Here is a 14,534-nt window from a genome sequence, read left to right as displayed (position 1 = left end):
TTCGGTGATGGAATTTTTACTCACCACCTGCTGCATGTGTTTTAGCGACATCTGGTAATTTCCTAGGTTTTGCATTGCCTGCCCTGATATGAGTTATGTCATGTATGCCTTGAAGGCATTCCTTTAGAGTGTACATTCTATGAGCAGGGATGGTGTAAAAATGATGTTCTGGCTACGGTCTTCGTAATATGTGTACTCTACAAGTATTTACTAGAGTGCACTAACTAGTACATTTATGACAATTGCCCGATTGGCAAAAGTGGTGTATGACTTAATGTGATGTCATGACAAGTGCCTAGTGGCACAGTGATATATGTGGTTGTGATCCAATGTGTTTTTATGTATAATACAAAGGACTATTTTCATATAACCTTGTGTGTAGTCTCCTTTTGTGGTGTGCCTAGTGTGTCACTGGTGTGTGTGTGTGTGTGTGTTGGGAAAATGCTTTACACGTTGCCTCTGGGATAAGCCTAACTGCTCTGCCAAGCTACCAAGGGGGTGAGCAGGGGTTATCTTAGGTGTGTAACTCCCTTACCTTGACTAGAGTGGTGAGTTCTGCCTGGCTTAGGTGCGTACCCTAGCCAACTACAAACCCCATTTCTAACACTGCCACTATGATTCCGTCTTACACAATTGAAGAGAATCTATTCTTTGGAGAAGAAGCGTAGTTGTGACTGGAACTAACACTACTAGCCTTTGGCAAGAAGAACACATGCATTGAGGGAGATAGTCACCTTGGTTACCCCACACCTGCCAGAGTCCTATAAGACAGTCTGTTCAGGAGCTGCTGTAGGCTGACATGGCAGCATCAAAGCAGGTAATGTATTCTGACCAGGAAACAATGGATGCAGTACCCAGGTTTGTTGGGCTGATGGTGGTTCATCAAAGACAGAAATGGATACAAACCATAAATGTTTCAAGGCAGTGGCGGCTGGTGACATTTGAAAGTGGTGGGCATAAAAAGATAATCATACTGCACCGTAGCGAGCGAGCGTAGCGAGCGAGCGAGTCTGAACCCCCTAAGGAGGGTTCCGGGGGATTTACCCCCGAGAAAATTTTGAAAAAACCCAAAATCTTTACTAGAGGAGTCCAGACCAAAAGTTATGAACATGAACAGAGAGTCTCTTCTTGAGACGAAAGTAAAAAGTGAAACTAAACTGACAGTATGTGTTTTGAAACACTCAACATAGTCGGCACGTATTGCTAATATCATGAGAAAACATTGGGTGCTCATTACACAAGAACCTGATCTTCAACCACTATTTGCCAATCAAATTACATTTGCCTACAACAGATCAAAGAAAATGAAAAGTTGTTAAAAAAACGAAACAAGCATAAAGATACAAACTATAAAGGAATGCAAAGATGCGAAAATTGCATACATTGCAACAATGTGATGGTGGGTCAGACATTTACACACCCCATGACTGGAAAGAAGGTTGCACTGTTACACTCTGGAACTTGTGACACTAAAAATGTGATTTATGGCATCAAATGCCCTTGTGGAAAACTGTACATAGGCCAAACTGAGCGGAAAATCAAAATAAGAATTACAGAACACAAGAGCAATATTCGGCAAAAGAATTTGAAATCTACTATAATGACTCATTGGCTAGAATCAGGACACAATATAGCACAACTACGTTTCACTATACTAGAAGTAATAAAACAGCAGCCCGATAGAGACATTCACAAACAAAGACTAAGATCGGAGTATTAGTGGATTAAAAAAATGGGCATTCTTCAACCAAATGGATTGAATGACAGGATAGAACTATCTTGCTTTTTATAAACATAATTAAGGAAAGCCCAAACAAAATTCCTGCCTGTAAATACCTGAAAACACCATCCCAATTCAAAATGGCCGACTCTTTTTGAGTTTAACTGTGATACGTGAACATTGAATGGACTTTAGTATTTGTTTTATACATTAGAGCTCACTAGAATTAGCGACACTCGATTGTATTTATGATTTACCATTTTATGATTATTCACCAGTATTATTCACCAGTATTACTGAATTGTAAATTTTTTGTTTATTACACGAAATTTCATTCGAACGCCCCGAATATTTGAATAAGACATTAACCTCTTGGAAAGACATGAATTAGGATAATATGTCAGATTCTGAGGCAGAATCGGTGTGTATAAAGTTTAGTTGAAGGAAAGTGTTATCGTAGTATATTGCGATCAGGTGATCGCAACAGTATCCAATCAAACTGTTTATAACACAGAAAGAGCAGCGTAACATGGTTTCAACAAACTGATTGGGAGACAGTGTGAAGCGCGGGACGCGTTACATTTCCTGTAAGTCTTCGAAAAACGTCTTTTATTTATTATGCATATGTTAGTATTTTTTATGTAAATATTAGTTTTTGGTCACCAACAGAGTTGAGATCTCAAACGAAAAGGTCATTTTAATAACGAAGCGTCACGAAAAAGGTCATTTCAGGCAATATGAATAAGAGGGAAAGCTTGATATTTTCGTTGCTACAGTGGCGTTAAACTGAATAACATTGTTTTGTTGCTACAGTTTCATTATAAATGAATGATATTGCATGATTTCGTCAAATTATATGTTGTAGAAATGAGAACTAGGCTGATTGTATTTCCTTGATTTTTCTGCACAGACCCCCGAAGAAGGGTCACCATAGACCCGAAATGCATTTGGGTAGATGTATAATGTAAATAACTCGAAGTCCCCACAATAATGGATTTGCACTGGAGATAAAACGTAAATAATTATGAAAATAAAAATAAATGATTGAAATTGAGAAAAGCGTTGAAAGAAGGTTTATTGTCACGTAACTGAAGATGAGAACCAACCTGGTTCAAATATAATTGTATATAACAATGAAATAGCTTCCACATAAAGCCCTAGTGACACCACGACAATGGTACTGTCCCTCAAAAATTGAAAATAGGCTAATTCTTTACACAAAAAATGCACAAATACTGCTTGCTGGCTTACATTATTTCCCAGTATATGCTAGATGTATGATATTGGCAGAAAAAAGCTGTGATCTGAGTTCACAAGACCTGGTTAACCACCCCATCAGTTGCTTGGTTTTACATCGACTAGTTAAAAAGTCTTTGTATTCTTACTGTGACACTGTCGTACAATATTAAACATAAAATGTCTGTTAAATTCAGAATTACGTGTTTTATAGTGTGGTTCTGAAATTCTGGACCCTACTGTTGTCCCGGTATCGAGGCCCGATATCCGTGTCCCGAAACATCAACGTACCATGACGAATTTGGTGTTGACGAACCGATAATGATTAGGACATCATTCCTATGTATTTGCGTCATGATCGAGGCATGCTAACACCCCTGAATCGTAGTTTCCGTCCCAACCCCAGACTCCATTTTGTAAACGGTATCCATCTTGTGTCTTGCCCTCATGATAAGTCAATTAAAGGTCGAGCTTGATCTAAAAGGACACGTCCACCTTCCCTGACTTCCCCCTGACCTGTCCCAACTGACTCCCTTGCCTCCAGCCAAACCTGTTTAGGCAGCTCCTCGCCCAGTGGCCAAACCCGATAGCATCAATGTACAACATACCATAAACCATTCACCGCGCACAGATCATGTTTTCTACACACATACACACCTGTCCACGCTCCCTGTTTATGGCCAGTTTTATGACTAGGAGGTGCCTTCTTTTATTGGGGCTTCACCGATATCTGATGGGAGTTCCGGGCTTGGCTGAGTAATCTATCACGAATTGGACATCTAAAATACGGGCTTGCCTACATGACTTCGCTCTTTTGTATTATTGTAGAAATATGTGTATAGCCATATCATAAACTCAAGAATTCTTGCTTGCAGCTATTATTTTTGTATATAAGGAGAAGGCTGGTTCTGTAAAAACGAACAGTCTCCTGAGAACACATGACCCGTGTTTGTCGTGCTTCTAGGACACCTGTTACTTGGTAGCTATCAATAAAACTCGATCTCTGACTCGACTAGAAGACTCCGTGTTTCTGTGGTCCGGAACAGGGAGAACTCAGAGGTCTTCGGGTGTTATCCCCTGGCACCAAACGGGTTCCTAAAAACCCGTTACCTCAATAGTAGTCACTGTATCGGTGACTCAAGTCAAGTGATTTTTGTAGAAAGTGCGGTTCGAGCCGAAGAGCTGCCAGGACGTAGAAAGGACACTGCCTTTCTTTCTCCACGCTGTGTGTAGTAGGCAGAAAACATATTTCAAAGAACTTGTCAGGGGGCCAATTCCCAGGTGCCCCCAGCCTGCTTCCCCCCATACCCTTGGCTGTGCACGGAATATTCAGAAGAAACTCCACTGCTGCAGGTGCACTGAAGCCAGGTGGGAAATCTTTTAAGACGCAGCTTTGCAGAGGGGACTTAATGCTAAACTTGCACATACGTTGGCGGTGCATGCCCGACCTCACAGGCTTAAAATAACTCAGGTTGCAGCCGGTGGCATCAAGATCAACGCCGCGCAGCCTTCTGCTCTCCGGGTAACGATTGCTGCATGCATGAATGTGTTCGCGTTTCCAGTGAATCCTGACAGTGGTCACGACTCACGGGGCCCATTTTGTAGACGAAGGGGGAGGGTTCGGATTCACCTGCACTGAGACGTCACTGGCATGGCGCTAAAAACTATTCTCATGCACATTTGGGATTTTAAACCAAATTCTACTACCATCACTACGACCTTGCTAATAGAAAATAATAACAACGAACATGGAAAGTGTGCGTGGTGGCCTGTCTTTTCTGTTGGCTGACTGCAAGTTAGTAAATCGTCGTGGCTTTTCTGGGAGAATTGGTGTAATGTGAGGTTGCAAACCTTGTATTGTTGAACACGGCTATAAACAGCACAGTTGTCGCACTGGATGTAGAAGGTGGTTGAAAGAGAGGCCAAGGCCAAGCCGATTGCCAGACAATTAATTGACGCCTAAAATGCTGCTTTTTTCAACAAGGTCCTCTGACAATTGGGTATCTTCTGTGTGAACTTTTTACTTTGCTTCACTTAATAAGCCTATAAGAACGAAGTACGCACGACAACATTTTATATTGCATGTTTAGCCCGACCCTCATCATGTCAACTTTTATATTTACCATACCTGCACAGGTCCAGGCGGAAATTCACACGTCCCCGTCCAACAACGCTCCAAAAATAATTCAAGTGCAGGTGGGATGACAGACTCAGACGACTAGGTGAGGCCGCAGACCAGTCTCTGTCCCTCATGCGCACGAGTCACGACTCACGACAACCACGAGGAGGATGAAGGAAGGGTGACTGGCCGTGGACCGGCCCGATTTGCCCACCAACTAACAAGTGTCCAATCACTGAATGGCTTAACACTAAGCCACTACAGTGATTGGGCATTGCTTGCCCACCACGTTAGATGCTCCCACCCCCGCGGTGAGACACTAGACTGGGAACAAGAGAACAGAACACACAGTCGTAGTACTGTTACAGGAGAGTACTACTACAGTAGGCAATCCTGACGCTGCTCTCTTTAGAGGAGAGCTGCTCTCTAAAGAGAGCAGCATCAGGATTGGACTGAGCATGAAAAAAACGCCGCTCATTTTTCAAGCACTGGGATATGTTGCATAGACAAACCCCGTACTCAGCAGGTGCTTGCTTTTTAAAATCCATTGACTTTGCTAGCTGCAGAAAGGCAGCCGGGCAAACACCACATGTGCAGTGCCCACTGTCTGTGCCGTCACTCCAGCACCACCCAGTGTCAGACAGGCTATGACCTCATAACAGTTGCGCTATTCAGCTCCGTTGGACGCCAAGCATGCCGGGTGTGTTTTGGAATCCAGTTCAACACACTTCCTTCGATCTGACACGATATTCCACGTGGTGCGAACCCCCACTTTTTTCCGCAAACGCATGATGCTAAGCTGTGGCGACATCTAGTGCACAGGTTATGTTATGTTATGTTATGTTATATTAAGTTTATATAGCGCACGGCTACTCTAAAAGAGTGTCCCGGCGCTTTCCACAGGCAGCTCGATGTAGAATAACACAACAAGGAATAACAAATACAAAGAAAAAAAGAGAAAAACCCACCCGAAAAAGCCTAGAGATTAAAAAGCCAAGTCTTCAGGCTCTTCCTAAACTGAAGCAGATTGGAGGTGCTGCGAAGCGCCAGCGGAAGCGAGTTCCACAGCTGGGGGGCCTTGAAGCTGAAGGAGCGCCCCCCAGTGCGGGCCTTCCTCACACGCGGGACCACAGCATTAAAGAGAGATTCGGACCGCAGTGAGCGGGCTGGGCGATAAAAGGCCAATCTTCGCTGCAGGTATCCAGCACCTAAACCAAACAATGCTTTGTGCATCAGCGTCAGGGATTTAAACATGATCCGCTTCCGGATAGGCAGCCAGTGAAGCGTGTGCAGCAACCCAGAAGCTCGTGCTCGCCTGTGCAGGCCAAAAATGGCGCGGGCAGCAGAGTTTTGTGCCACCTGCAGGCGCTGGACCAAATAATCAGGAAGGCCAAGGAAAAGGGCGTTGGCGTAATCCAACCTGGATCCAATGAGCGCTTGCACAGTAATCCGCCTATGCTCCACAGACAGCAATGGTAAGAACTTGCGAAGCATCTTCAGAATACCGAAACAGGTGCCGGCCAGCCCAAGGACATGAGCTCTCAATGAGAGCTTGTTGTCCAGCTTGATACCAAGGTTTTTGGCAACCTGTGATGACTGTGCAGGAGGACACATGTCAGACGGCCACCATTGCCGCCATTCAGGGTCGGTGGCACAACCAAAGAATAAGACCTCCGACTTACTGGAGTTGGCCTTTAAACTGTTCCGCTGGAACCAGTCGAAGACCATTCCCAGACAGCCCCGAATACTCTCTCCATCAAATGCCTGGTCTTTACCGCATGTGAAGAGGAGTTGCGTTTCGTCGGCGTAGGACACGATCTGGGCCCCATAGGCCTCCACCGCCGCCGCCGCCAAAGGGGACATGAAGATGTTAAACAATGACGGGCTCAACACCGAACCCTGTGGAACCCCGACTCCCAATGGCGGCATCTCGGCGGAGCTCTGGGAGACCCAGATCGTCTGGCGGTGGCCTTCAAGAAAAGATGTAAACCATTTGAACACCGTCCCCCTAATGCCGATGTCATAAAGCCTGGCGAGGAGCGCCTCATGGGGGACGGTGTCAAAGGCCGCCGACAGGTCCAACATGACTAACATGGCCTTGCCGCCCACATCCAAAGTCTCCCTGATGATCTTCGAGACCTCCAACAATGCCGTTTCCGTGCTGAAATTAGGGCGGAATCCGGATTGGGATGGATGGAGCAGATTGTTGGCTTCTAAAAAGCTCGACAAGACGCCATGGACATGTTTCTCTGTGATCTTGGCCAGAGCCGGGAGAAGTGAAATTGGCCTATAGTTGGCCAGAGCCTTGGCATCAAGACCAGGCTTTTTCAGGAGGGGGATTACCATCGCCCTTTTCCAGGTGCGTGGGACACTCCCCTCCCTCAGGGAGGCATTGAGGATGGGGTTGACCAGGGGGTTCACCACCGCCGCCATCCCGGCCAAACATTTGGCAGGGCAGGGGTCTAGTGGCGAGCCTGATTTAAGACTGGCCAACAGCACCCGGGACGCATCGCTGGAGACAGCTGGAAAGTCTGACAACACAGCGACAGGCAAGGACGGTAACCCATGTCCCGCCCCGGGGCCGCAGCAACCCTCCTCCGAGCTCTCCGAGAAGGAGGCCTGAATCGCCGTGATTTTGTTGGTAAAAAAACTGGCGAGATCACACGCCCACGCATCCGATGATACTGGCGGGGGTGAGTGGGAGCTAGGGGTCGTGATCTCCTTCACAATGGTGAAGATCTCCTTACAGGAGTTCGCCGACGCCTCAATCCTCCTAGCAAGATATTCTTTCTTAGCACCTAGGATGTCCCGGTGATATGCCTTCACAACCGCCCTATAGGCACTTTTAGCCTCCCCGTCGTACTGAAGGCGCCAGGCCCGCTCAGCAACCTTACATTGGCTGCGAGCCACACGCAGCTCCTCCGTGAACCACGGCGCAGATTGCCGTATTACCGTGGACCGGGGGGCTGACTTAGGGGCGAGATCCTCCAACCTTTCAGTCAGCCACAGCTGCAGAGCCTCAGTGTCTCTTTCCAGATCACCCGAGAGGTGGCAGGGATGTTCCGTGAGCGCCTGCTCCAACATATCAGGCGACACTCTGTGCAACGCTCTCGAGGCTGGTCTAGGCAACGTGGGGGCGCTGTTGTCCGGCCGCCCATTCTCCAGCACGGAGAACCTAATCAGCCTATGGTCCGTCCAGAGCACCGGCAGGGTTTCAATATCAGCAATCGGGACTGACGAAAACACTTGATCGAGGGTATGCCCTTTCTCATGTGTGGGACCCGACACAAACGGTGCGAGGCCCAGCGGAGATGTAATATCCAGCAGTTTAATAGCATCCGGGTCATCTATCACGTCAAGGTGGAAATTAAAGTCGCCTGCTACCACACAATGCTGTGTAGATAGCACCAACTCGGAGATAGCTATCTGCAAGTCCTCCAAGAAAGAGCCCATGGGGCCTGGTGGCCTGTAAACCAGCAGCCCCTTAAATGCTTGGCCCGGGGATAATCTAAGTGTAAAGGCAAGAGACTCAGAGCCCCCAATGGGATTCAAGGGGAGAACAGAGCAGGAAACGTTCTTCTTCACCACCACAGCTACTCCTCCACCCCTTCCCTTAGCTCTGTCCTGCCGGAAAATGTTATAGGTCGGTGGAATGGCAGAGTAAATGTCCGGATTGGACGCCTCTCCCAACCAGGTTTCGGTCAGAAGAAGACATAAAGGATTTTCCCTGACAAGGAGATCGTGTATGTGCAGGGCATGGCTACCTACTGACCTCGTATTGAGTAGCAGGCATAGATGTTTAACACGAGCCTCAACTAGCCTATGGGCGTTGGCTGGTGTCCAAGTAGGCGACCAGCCGCAGCCAGGATCAGGCTATCGCCACCTACCATTTGATACCCTTCCCGCAGTTATATCAGTTCAGTTCCCATCTTCAGGCAACTTGCATACTATGGGGATGGTTCTCCCGTGGTCTCTCTAGAGTTTCAGGAGATGTTTTACCACATCATTTTGTTACTATCCCTCCATCTTATCATTCCTTGGAGTATTCATGGTCGATGGTTGGTGCGCCATACCTGGTCATTACCTCGTTTTTACTATGTTTTTTGTCTCGCAATAGACGGTTACCTGATGAAGGCCGAGAAGCCGAAACGGGCGTAGTTCCCATCTACCGCATTGCCTCCATTGTTTTCTAGTCTAATGTCATGTCTATGTCTGTCATGTTTTTTATGAGTTTTTATGATGCTGTCATGTAAATAGTCGATCATTCTCAAAAACTCAAAAGAAAAGAGTATGAACTTTATCTAAAAGTCTATTAAAAAAATAAGTATTTGATTAATAAAATTGAAAGTAATTCTCTACTAATTGTGTGATAAGTCCCTTCCATGTGGGCTCGTTCTATTGTTCATTTATCTAGTTTTATCACTGCTGCTTTTTGTTTAACTTAGCTATAGACCTTTTCCAAATTTATTGTATTTTGCTATGTATAGCGAGTTCATTCATATATAGGGGTCCCCCACTTTCAAATCAATCTTTGCAGTACTGGACATGATACTACCATATGTTGCTACAGAAGGGCTAATGCTGAAACAAAAGTTCAGATCTACTTTGGCACATGAGGGGAGGTTGACATAATGAATGTACAGGAGCTTAATAGTCCAATAAATGCTGTGTTTTAACACATGTAATTCAAATTAAGATTTTGGTCTAAAATGAAAGTCTTGGTCTAGGGTCAATGAAGATAATAGTTTGAAAAATACTGAGGAATCATTGGCACATGCTGGGTGAATACATTCAAAAGAAGTATTCCTAACATTCAAATTGATGATGCTTTTCTTAACCATTGTAATAATACTAATTCAGGATATTTTTAGCACTTCTGTGTTTTCAGTCTCACCTCATGAGTAGTAGACCTTACTGCCGAAACATTCTTTGATGTATGTATAACCTGAGAATTGACAACTGAGAGATGTTTAAAATGTTTTAAAAAAGAATGTGATGATTTTCATTTTGACATAGAAGACTAATGCCAATTTGAGATTTAAGAACACCTCTAGTATTGTTTTTCTTCTCTTGTTCCCGTTGCCGCACATGGACATGGACAATGTTATGATCTGTTGCTGGCTTGGGAAGCTGGCACTACACTAGAATCCAATTGGTCGAGCTGGTGAGATTCTAATTTTTACTTCTGCTGAGTGTGACTCTACAGCTTGGTTCAATAAGATATAGTTCAATTCAGGAAGCCAAGCACGTCATTGGGTTTGCTGTACAACGTGCCATCATCAATAACGAATTGCATTCTGCACCTACTTCCATTGTGTGTCTACTTTCCTGAATCACTCTATGCCTATGTGAATGGTCTTGTTGTTGTGCATCCTAAGGAGCTTAAGTAACCTAGGCACAGCTGTTGATGCTGTAATCCATGTGTCAAATGTAGGTCCAGATTTTCAGGATATCCGCATCAGATAAATATAATTAACATAAATCTCAACACATTTAGTATTTATTCGAAAAGGTTGGCATGGATCCAATCATTCTTGTCCTACATTGCATGCTCCGCTAGTATTCTGGGGTGTGGACCAATACTGTATGGGTGACCTAGGAATGCTGCTGTACATTGCATGGGTGCCTCGGGGTAATTGCAGGTTAATTGAACCATTGTTGCGGTATCATGTGTGCTGCATTGGTGTATTAGGAATGTTGAAAGAGACTGCACAGCTGCCTTGTAGATGTGGAGCCAACTTGATTTGACATTGGGATGTAGAAGTAAATGAGGTGATGTGGAGGTGGGTTGAATAAATGCCATTTTGCTAATTTGTGGAATATTTTGGATATCCTGGGAATTTGAATTGATGTCCTTGAAATGCAGAACTATATTGTATGAGGTGTCCTCAGGGTGTGGAGGTACATTGCATGCCGATGTTCTGATTCTGTGGAGGTAATTTACAAGAAGGTGCTGTTGTTTTAGTGTTTTTATCTGGGGTAGGGACTTCTGAAAGAAGGTTTAATATCCACTATGTAAATTTGAAGGCCCACTGCATTCATGACATGCATTTGTAGGTTCTCTGATGGGTAACCTAACCACATGACGTGGAAGCACATTGAATTACTAGAAATGTGGAAATTAATTGAGGGAGTGTTCTGGGGATGTGACTATGGGAGCAAATTGACTTGATAGTGTTGGAGTACATTGTATTGGGTTCAAGTGAATTGCAACGTGGTTATATGTGGGTTCTGGAAATGTAGGGCTTCCTTGTGTATTTTCAAATATGGAATAGAGGTTCACAGTGCTGTAAGTGGACTTCAAGCAGCACAGTACATTGTAGACGTCTGTTATAAAACTGTGAATATCAATATTCTTAAGCAATGGAGGTGCATTGCATGGGTGTGCTCTGTATGTGCCGGCACTTTTTATGTGTGTCTTAAGTATATGGAAGTGCATTGTATTGGATGTGGTGGTACCCTGTGATCAATCATTAGATGCAGAGGTGCATTGTTATGGTGTAACTGGGATATAGAAGTAGTTCATATGTGTACTGAGGATGTGTAGGTAGATTGTGCATGAATTCTCAGGAGGAGAACATGAATTGATTTGATGTCCTCTTTATGTGGGGGTAAATTGATTGCCATGGAAACGTGCATTTACACTGATTGATGGTTCGTGCTGAATTAAAGTTCATTGTGTGATTATCCTGTGGGGTGCATTGTATTCACATTCTGGTTATGTGTAGCTAGTTTGATTGGTTGTTGTGAGAATGTGGCAGTACGTTTTATGTTTGTCTTGGAGGATGTGGAGCTACTTCATTTTGTCACCTGGATGTGAAGGTCTAAGGTATTGGTAAACTAGGGTCTACTTAGAATTATTTGAAATTTTGCAAATGTAGGGGTGCATTGTATGGATTTCATTAGAAATTGTGGGTATGTAGAAATATGGTGTTTGAGGCTGCAGGGGATTTGAAAAAGTATTCCTCCAGAAGTAAAGGTGTATTAAATAGCTTTTCTGAAGGCATGGAAGGATATTACTTGCCCTTTCAGTAAAAAATCACTTTAGCACTGAATTAATATTTCTCTTCCTGAAGGTGATTTTCAGAGATGGTCCTTTTTTTACTTTAGGCCAACATACATTTTTTTCAAGCAGTTCCCAACATCCTGGTGCTAGGGTTTGAAATTACTCACTTGTAACACCTTGCCCTGTGGTCCTTCCTCAAAAAGCAGTGGCTGCTGGTATAGTGGATCCCAGGTCTTCTTGGCGGTTTTGGTCTTCTTTTTGGCTAAGCAGGCACCATTCTCGAGCAGGTAAACTTTGATGTAGGGAGCTACACAAGTGAAACACAACGTATTAAATACTTTGTATATATTAATGCAAATTGATACTATGGCTTTGCTCTGTAGCATTAACTACTGTCACTATCTGATCACTTGGCCCACTCTCAGGAAACTCCATTTGTCTCCTAATATAAACCAGTGGATCACTTTACCCACTTATACTGGGTTTCCATTTAAGATATACAAAACCTTCTTCCCATATGTATCCTTCATCACATAACTTATCCTGGAAGAGGAATCATGTGCAATTGTACCCCCCTTTTCCTCTCCAGGACCCTCTTCCCTTCTTTTGCGTCCCCTTCAATCCAACCTAAACTCTTTCTCTCTTTTACACTAAGTATTTCCAGTTCGTTGTAATCTGAATCCGTCCAAACTCTACCATTGTCCCTGTGCATGCTTTTATCACTAAGGCTCCTCCTCAGAATCTGCACATCCTGTTCAATGGATTCTTGCCCAATTCAACTATCCTTTCACTAGACCCTTAGTCTCAACTCTTTCCTATGGGGTAATCCCCATACATACTCTCACCTTAGTTCCTCGGATAACTCCAGTGTAAAGGCTCTTAACCCATATCAAGCGGCAGCCACAAAACTGATCTCTAGCCCCAGGAATCTCATTACCTGAACCACCATTGAATCTGGAGTCCTTTCCAATGATTAGCTCCAACTCTAAACGTGCCTCCTCAATCCTTGGTATCTCCACTGAGTGCCTTAGTTCTACTGATGCCTGTAGTTAAATTACCTTAACCCATATCAAGCCACAAAAATGAACTCTTTCCCCAGGAATCTCATTACCTAAACCACCATTGAATCAGTAGTGCTCGCCATTTATTCGCTTCAACTCTGAATGTGCCTTTCTTACTAGGAGTTCCTCAAATTCTTCCTCAATCCTAGGCATCTCCCCTGAACTCCCCTCACAATCACGTATGTAGAAGACTCCCTTTTCAAGTTCCATCTCCAGAGGCTCTCTTTGACTGGCTTTTTCCTTTTACTATCTCTCCTGTCCAACCTGCGTCCTAGTAAATTGTTCTCTTCTCCAAACCATATTCCTGTCAATTAAGACTCTTGTACAACCCAAAGAACCATCCTCTAAATCTCCTTTGCACGTTCAAGAACCCCATTCTGGGCCTCCTCTCCAGCCACTGTATCTTCCAAGGATCTCCTTTCCAGCTGTGTCTTTTACATTGACTTTCATCTGCAACACAAGTCTGTATCGTCTATATCTACTATAGATCCTTAAAACCTTTTCCTATAGATCTCCTTTTTGATCCTAAAGTTTCTTCCACTGAATCTCTTGTTGAAACCCAAGTGCCTTTCCTTGGACCTCCAGCCTAACTCTTAACTCCTTCCCATGGATGTCCTGCCCAGCCCTCTTCCTATTCTGCAAAATGCAGTCTCAGATCGCAAGCTCTCTCCCTTTGCTTTCCACCAGAATTCCACTTTGATGTGTCCCACAATCATGTTCTTCTGCCTTTTATATCCATTCTATGACTCTCACTGCTCATGCTCTACTCATGCTGGCGTTATATGAAATTCACATTTTAAATGTCAAGTTATACAGCAGTACTTACCAGGTATAGATTTTGACCCTGGCTTTGATGTTAGGCCTCTGGCCTCAATCACTTCTACCTCCAGTTGTCCATTCCGGTCAATCATCCCGATGTGTACATCTCCTGCGATCAGAAAGATCCCATCCATATTAATCAATGAAATTACATATTTTAAAATTATGAATAATAGTAAGTTTGATTTACATGACCATTCCAACAAAAAAACACAATTCTACTCCCAAAATCTCCAGAAGTTGTCCATAGAGGCAGCCATTGTGTGTCTCAATTTCAGGTAACGCTAGTACAGTACACCCACCTTAAATTCCCTCAACCGCTAGCAGCATCCAAAATAATGCAAAATGTTGCACAATATGCTCCATGCTTTCTGGGACATGGGAGCATGGCTATTAAAAGAAGATGTGATTTGAGGTTACGTTAGACTGATCCAATCTTACAAAATCAATTCAGATGCAAGATACAATACAAGGGAAAGCTGTAATACAACACTGGATTTTTACTTCAGAAAACAACCAATCTACTAATTGACCTTTTTAGGTATGTTTAACAAGTAGCACATATCAATTAGG

At 44.1% G+C, this 14,534-nt stretch overlaps 1 protein-coding gene across 1 annotated transcript in view; it reads right to left on the bottom strand.

Moving 5' to 3' along the window:
* RIMS3 (regulating synaptic membrane exocytosis 3) overlaps positions 1-14,534 on the bottom strand; it is a 410,413-nt gene that overhangs the window by 60,111 nt on the left and 335,768 nt on the right. Inside the window, exons 4-5 of the mRNA XM_078683765.1 lie at positions 13,969-14,070; positions 12,249-12,388 (exon numbers count right to left, since the gene is read on the bottom strand). Coding sequence (XP_078539891.1) covers positions 12,249-12,388; positions 13,969-14,070 — 242 coding nt within the window. The remainder of the gene's footprint in view (positions 1-12,248; positions 12,389-13,968; positions 14,071-14,534) is intronic.

Source organism: Lissotriton helveticus, chromosome 3_1, assembly GCF_964261635.1.
Source record: "Lissotriton helveticus chromosome 3_1, aLisHel1.1, whole genome shotgun sequence".
Lineage (NCBI taxonomy): Eukaryota > Metazoa > Chordata > Amphibia > Caudata > Salamandridae > Lissotriton > Lissotriton helveticus.
Note: the sequence above shows the minus strand (reverse complement) of the source record. Positions and strands in the feature narration are given on the sequence as shown.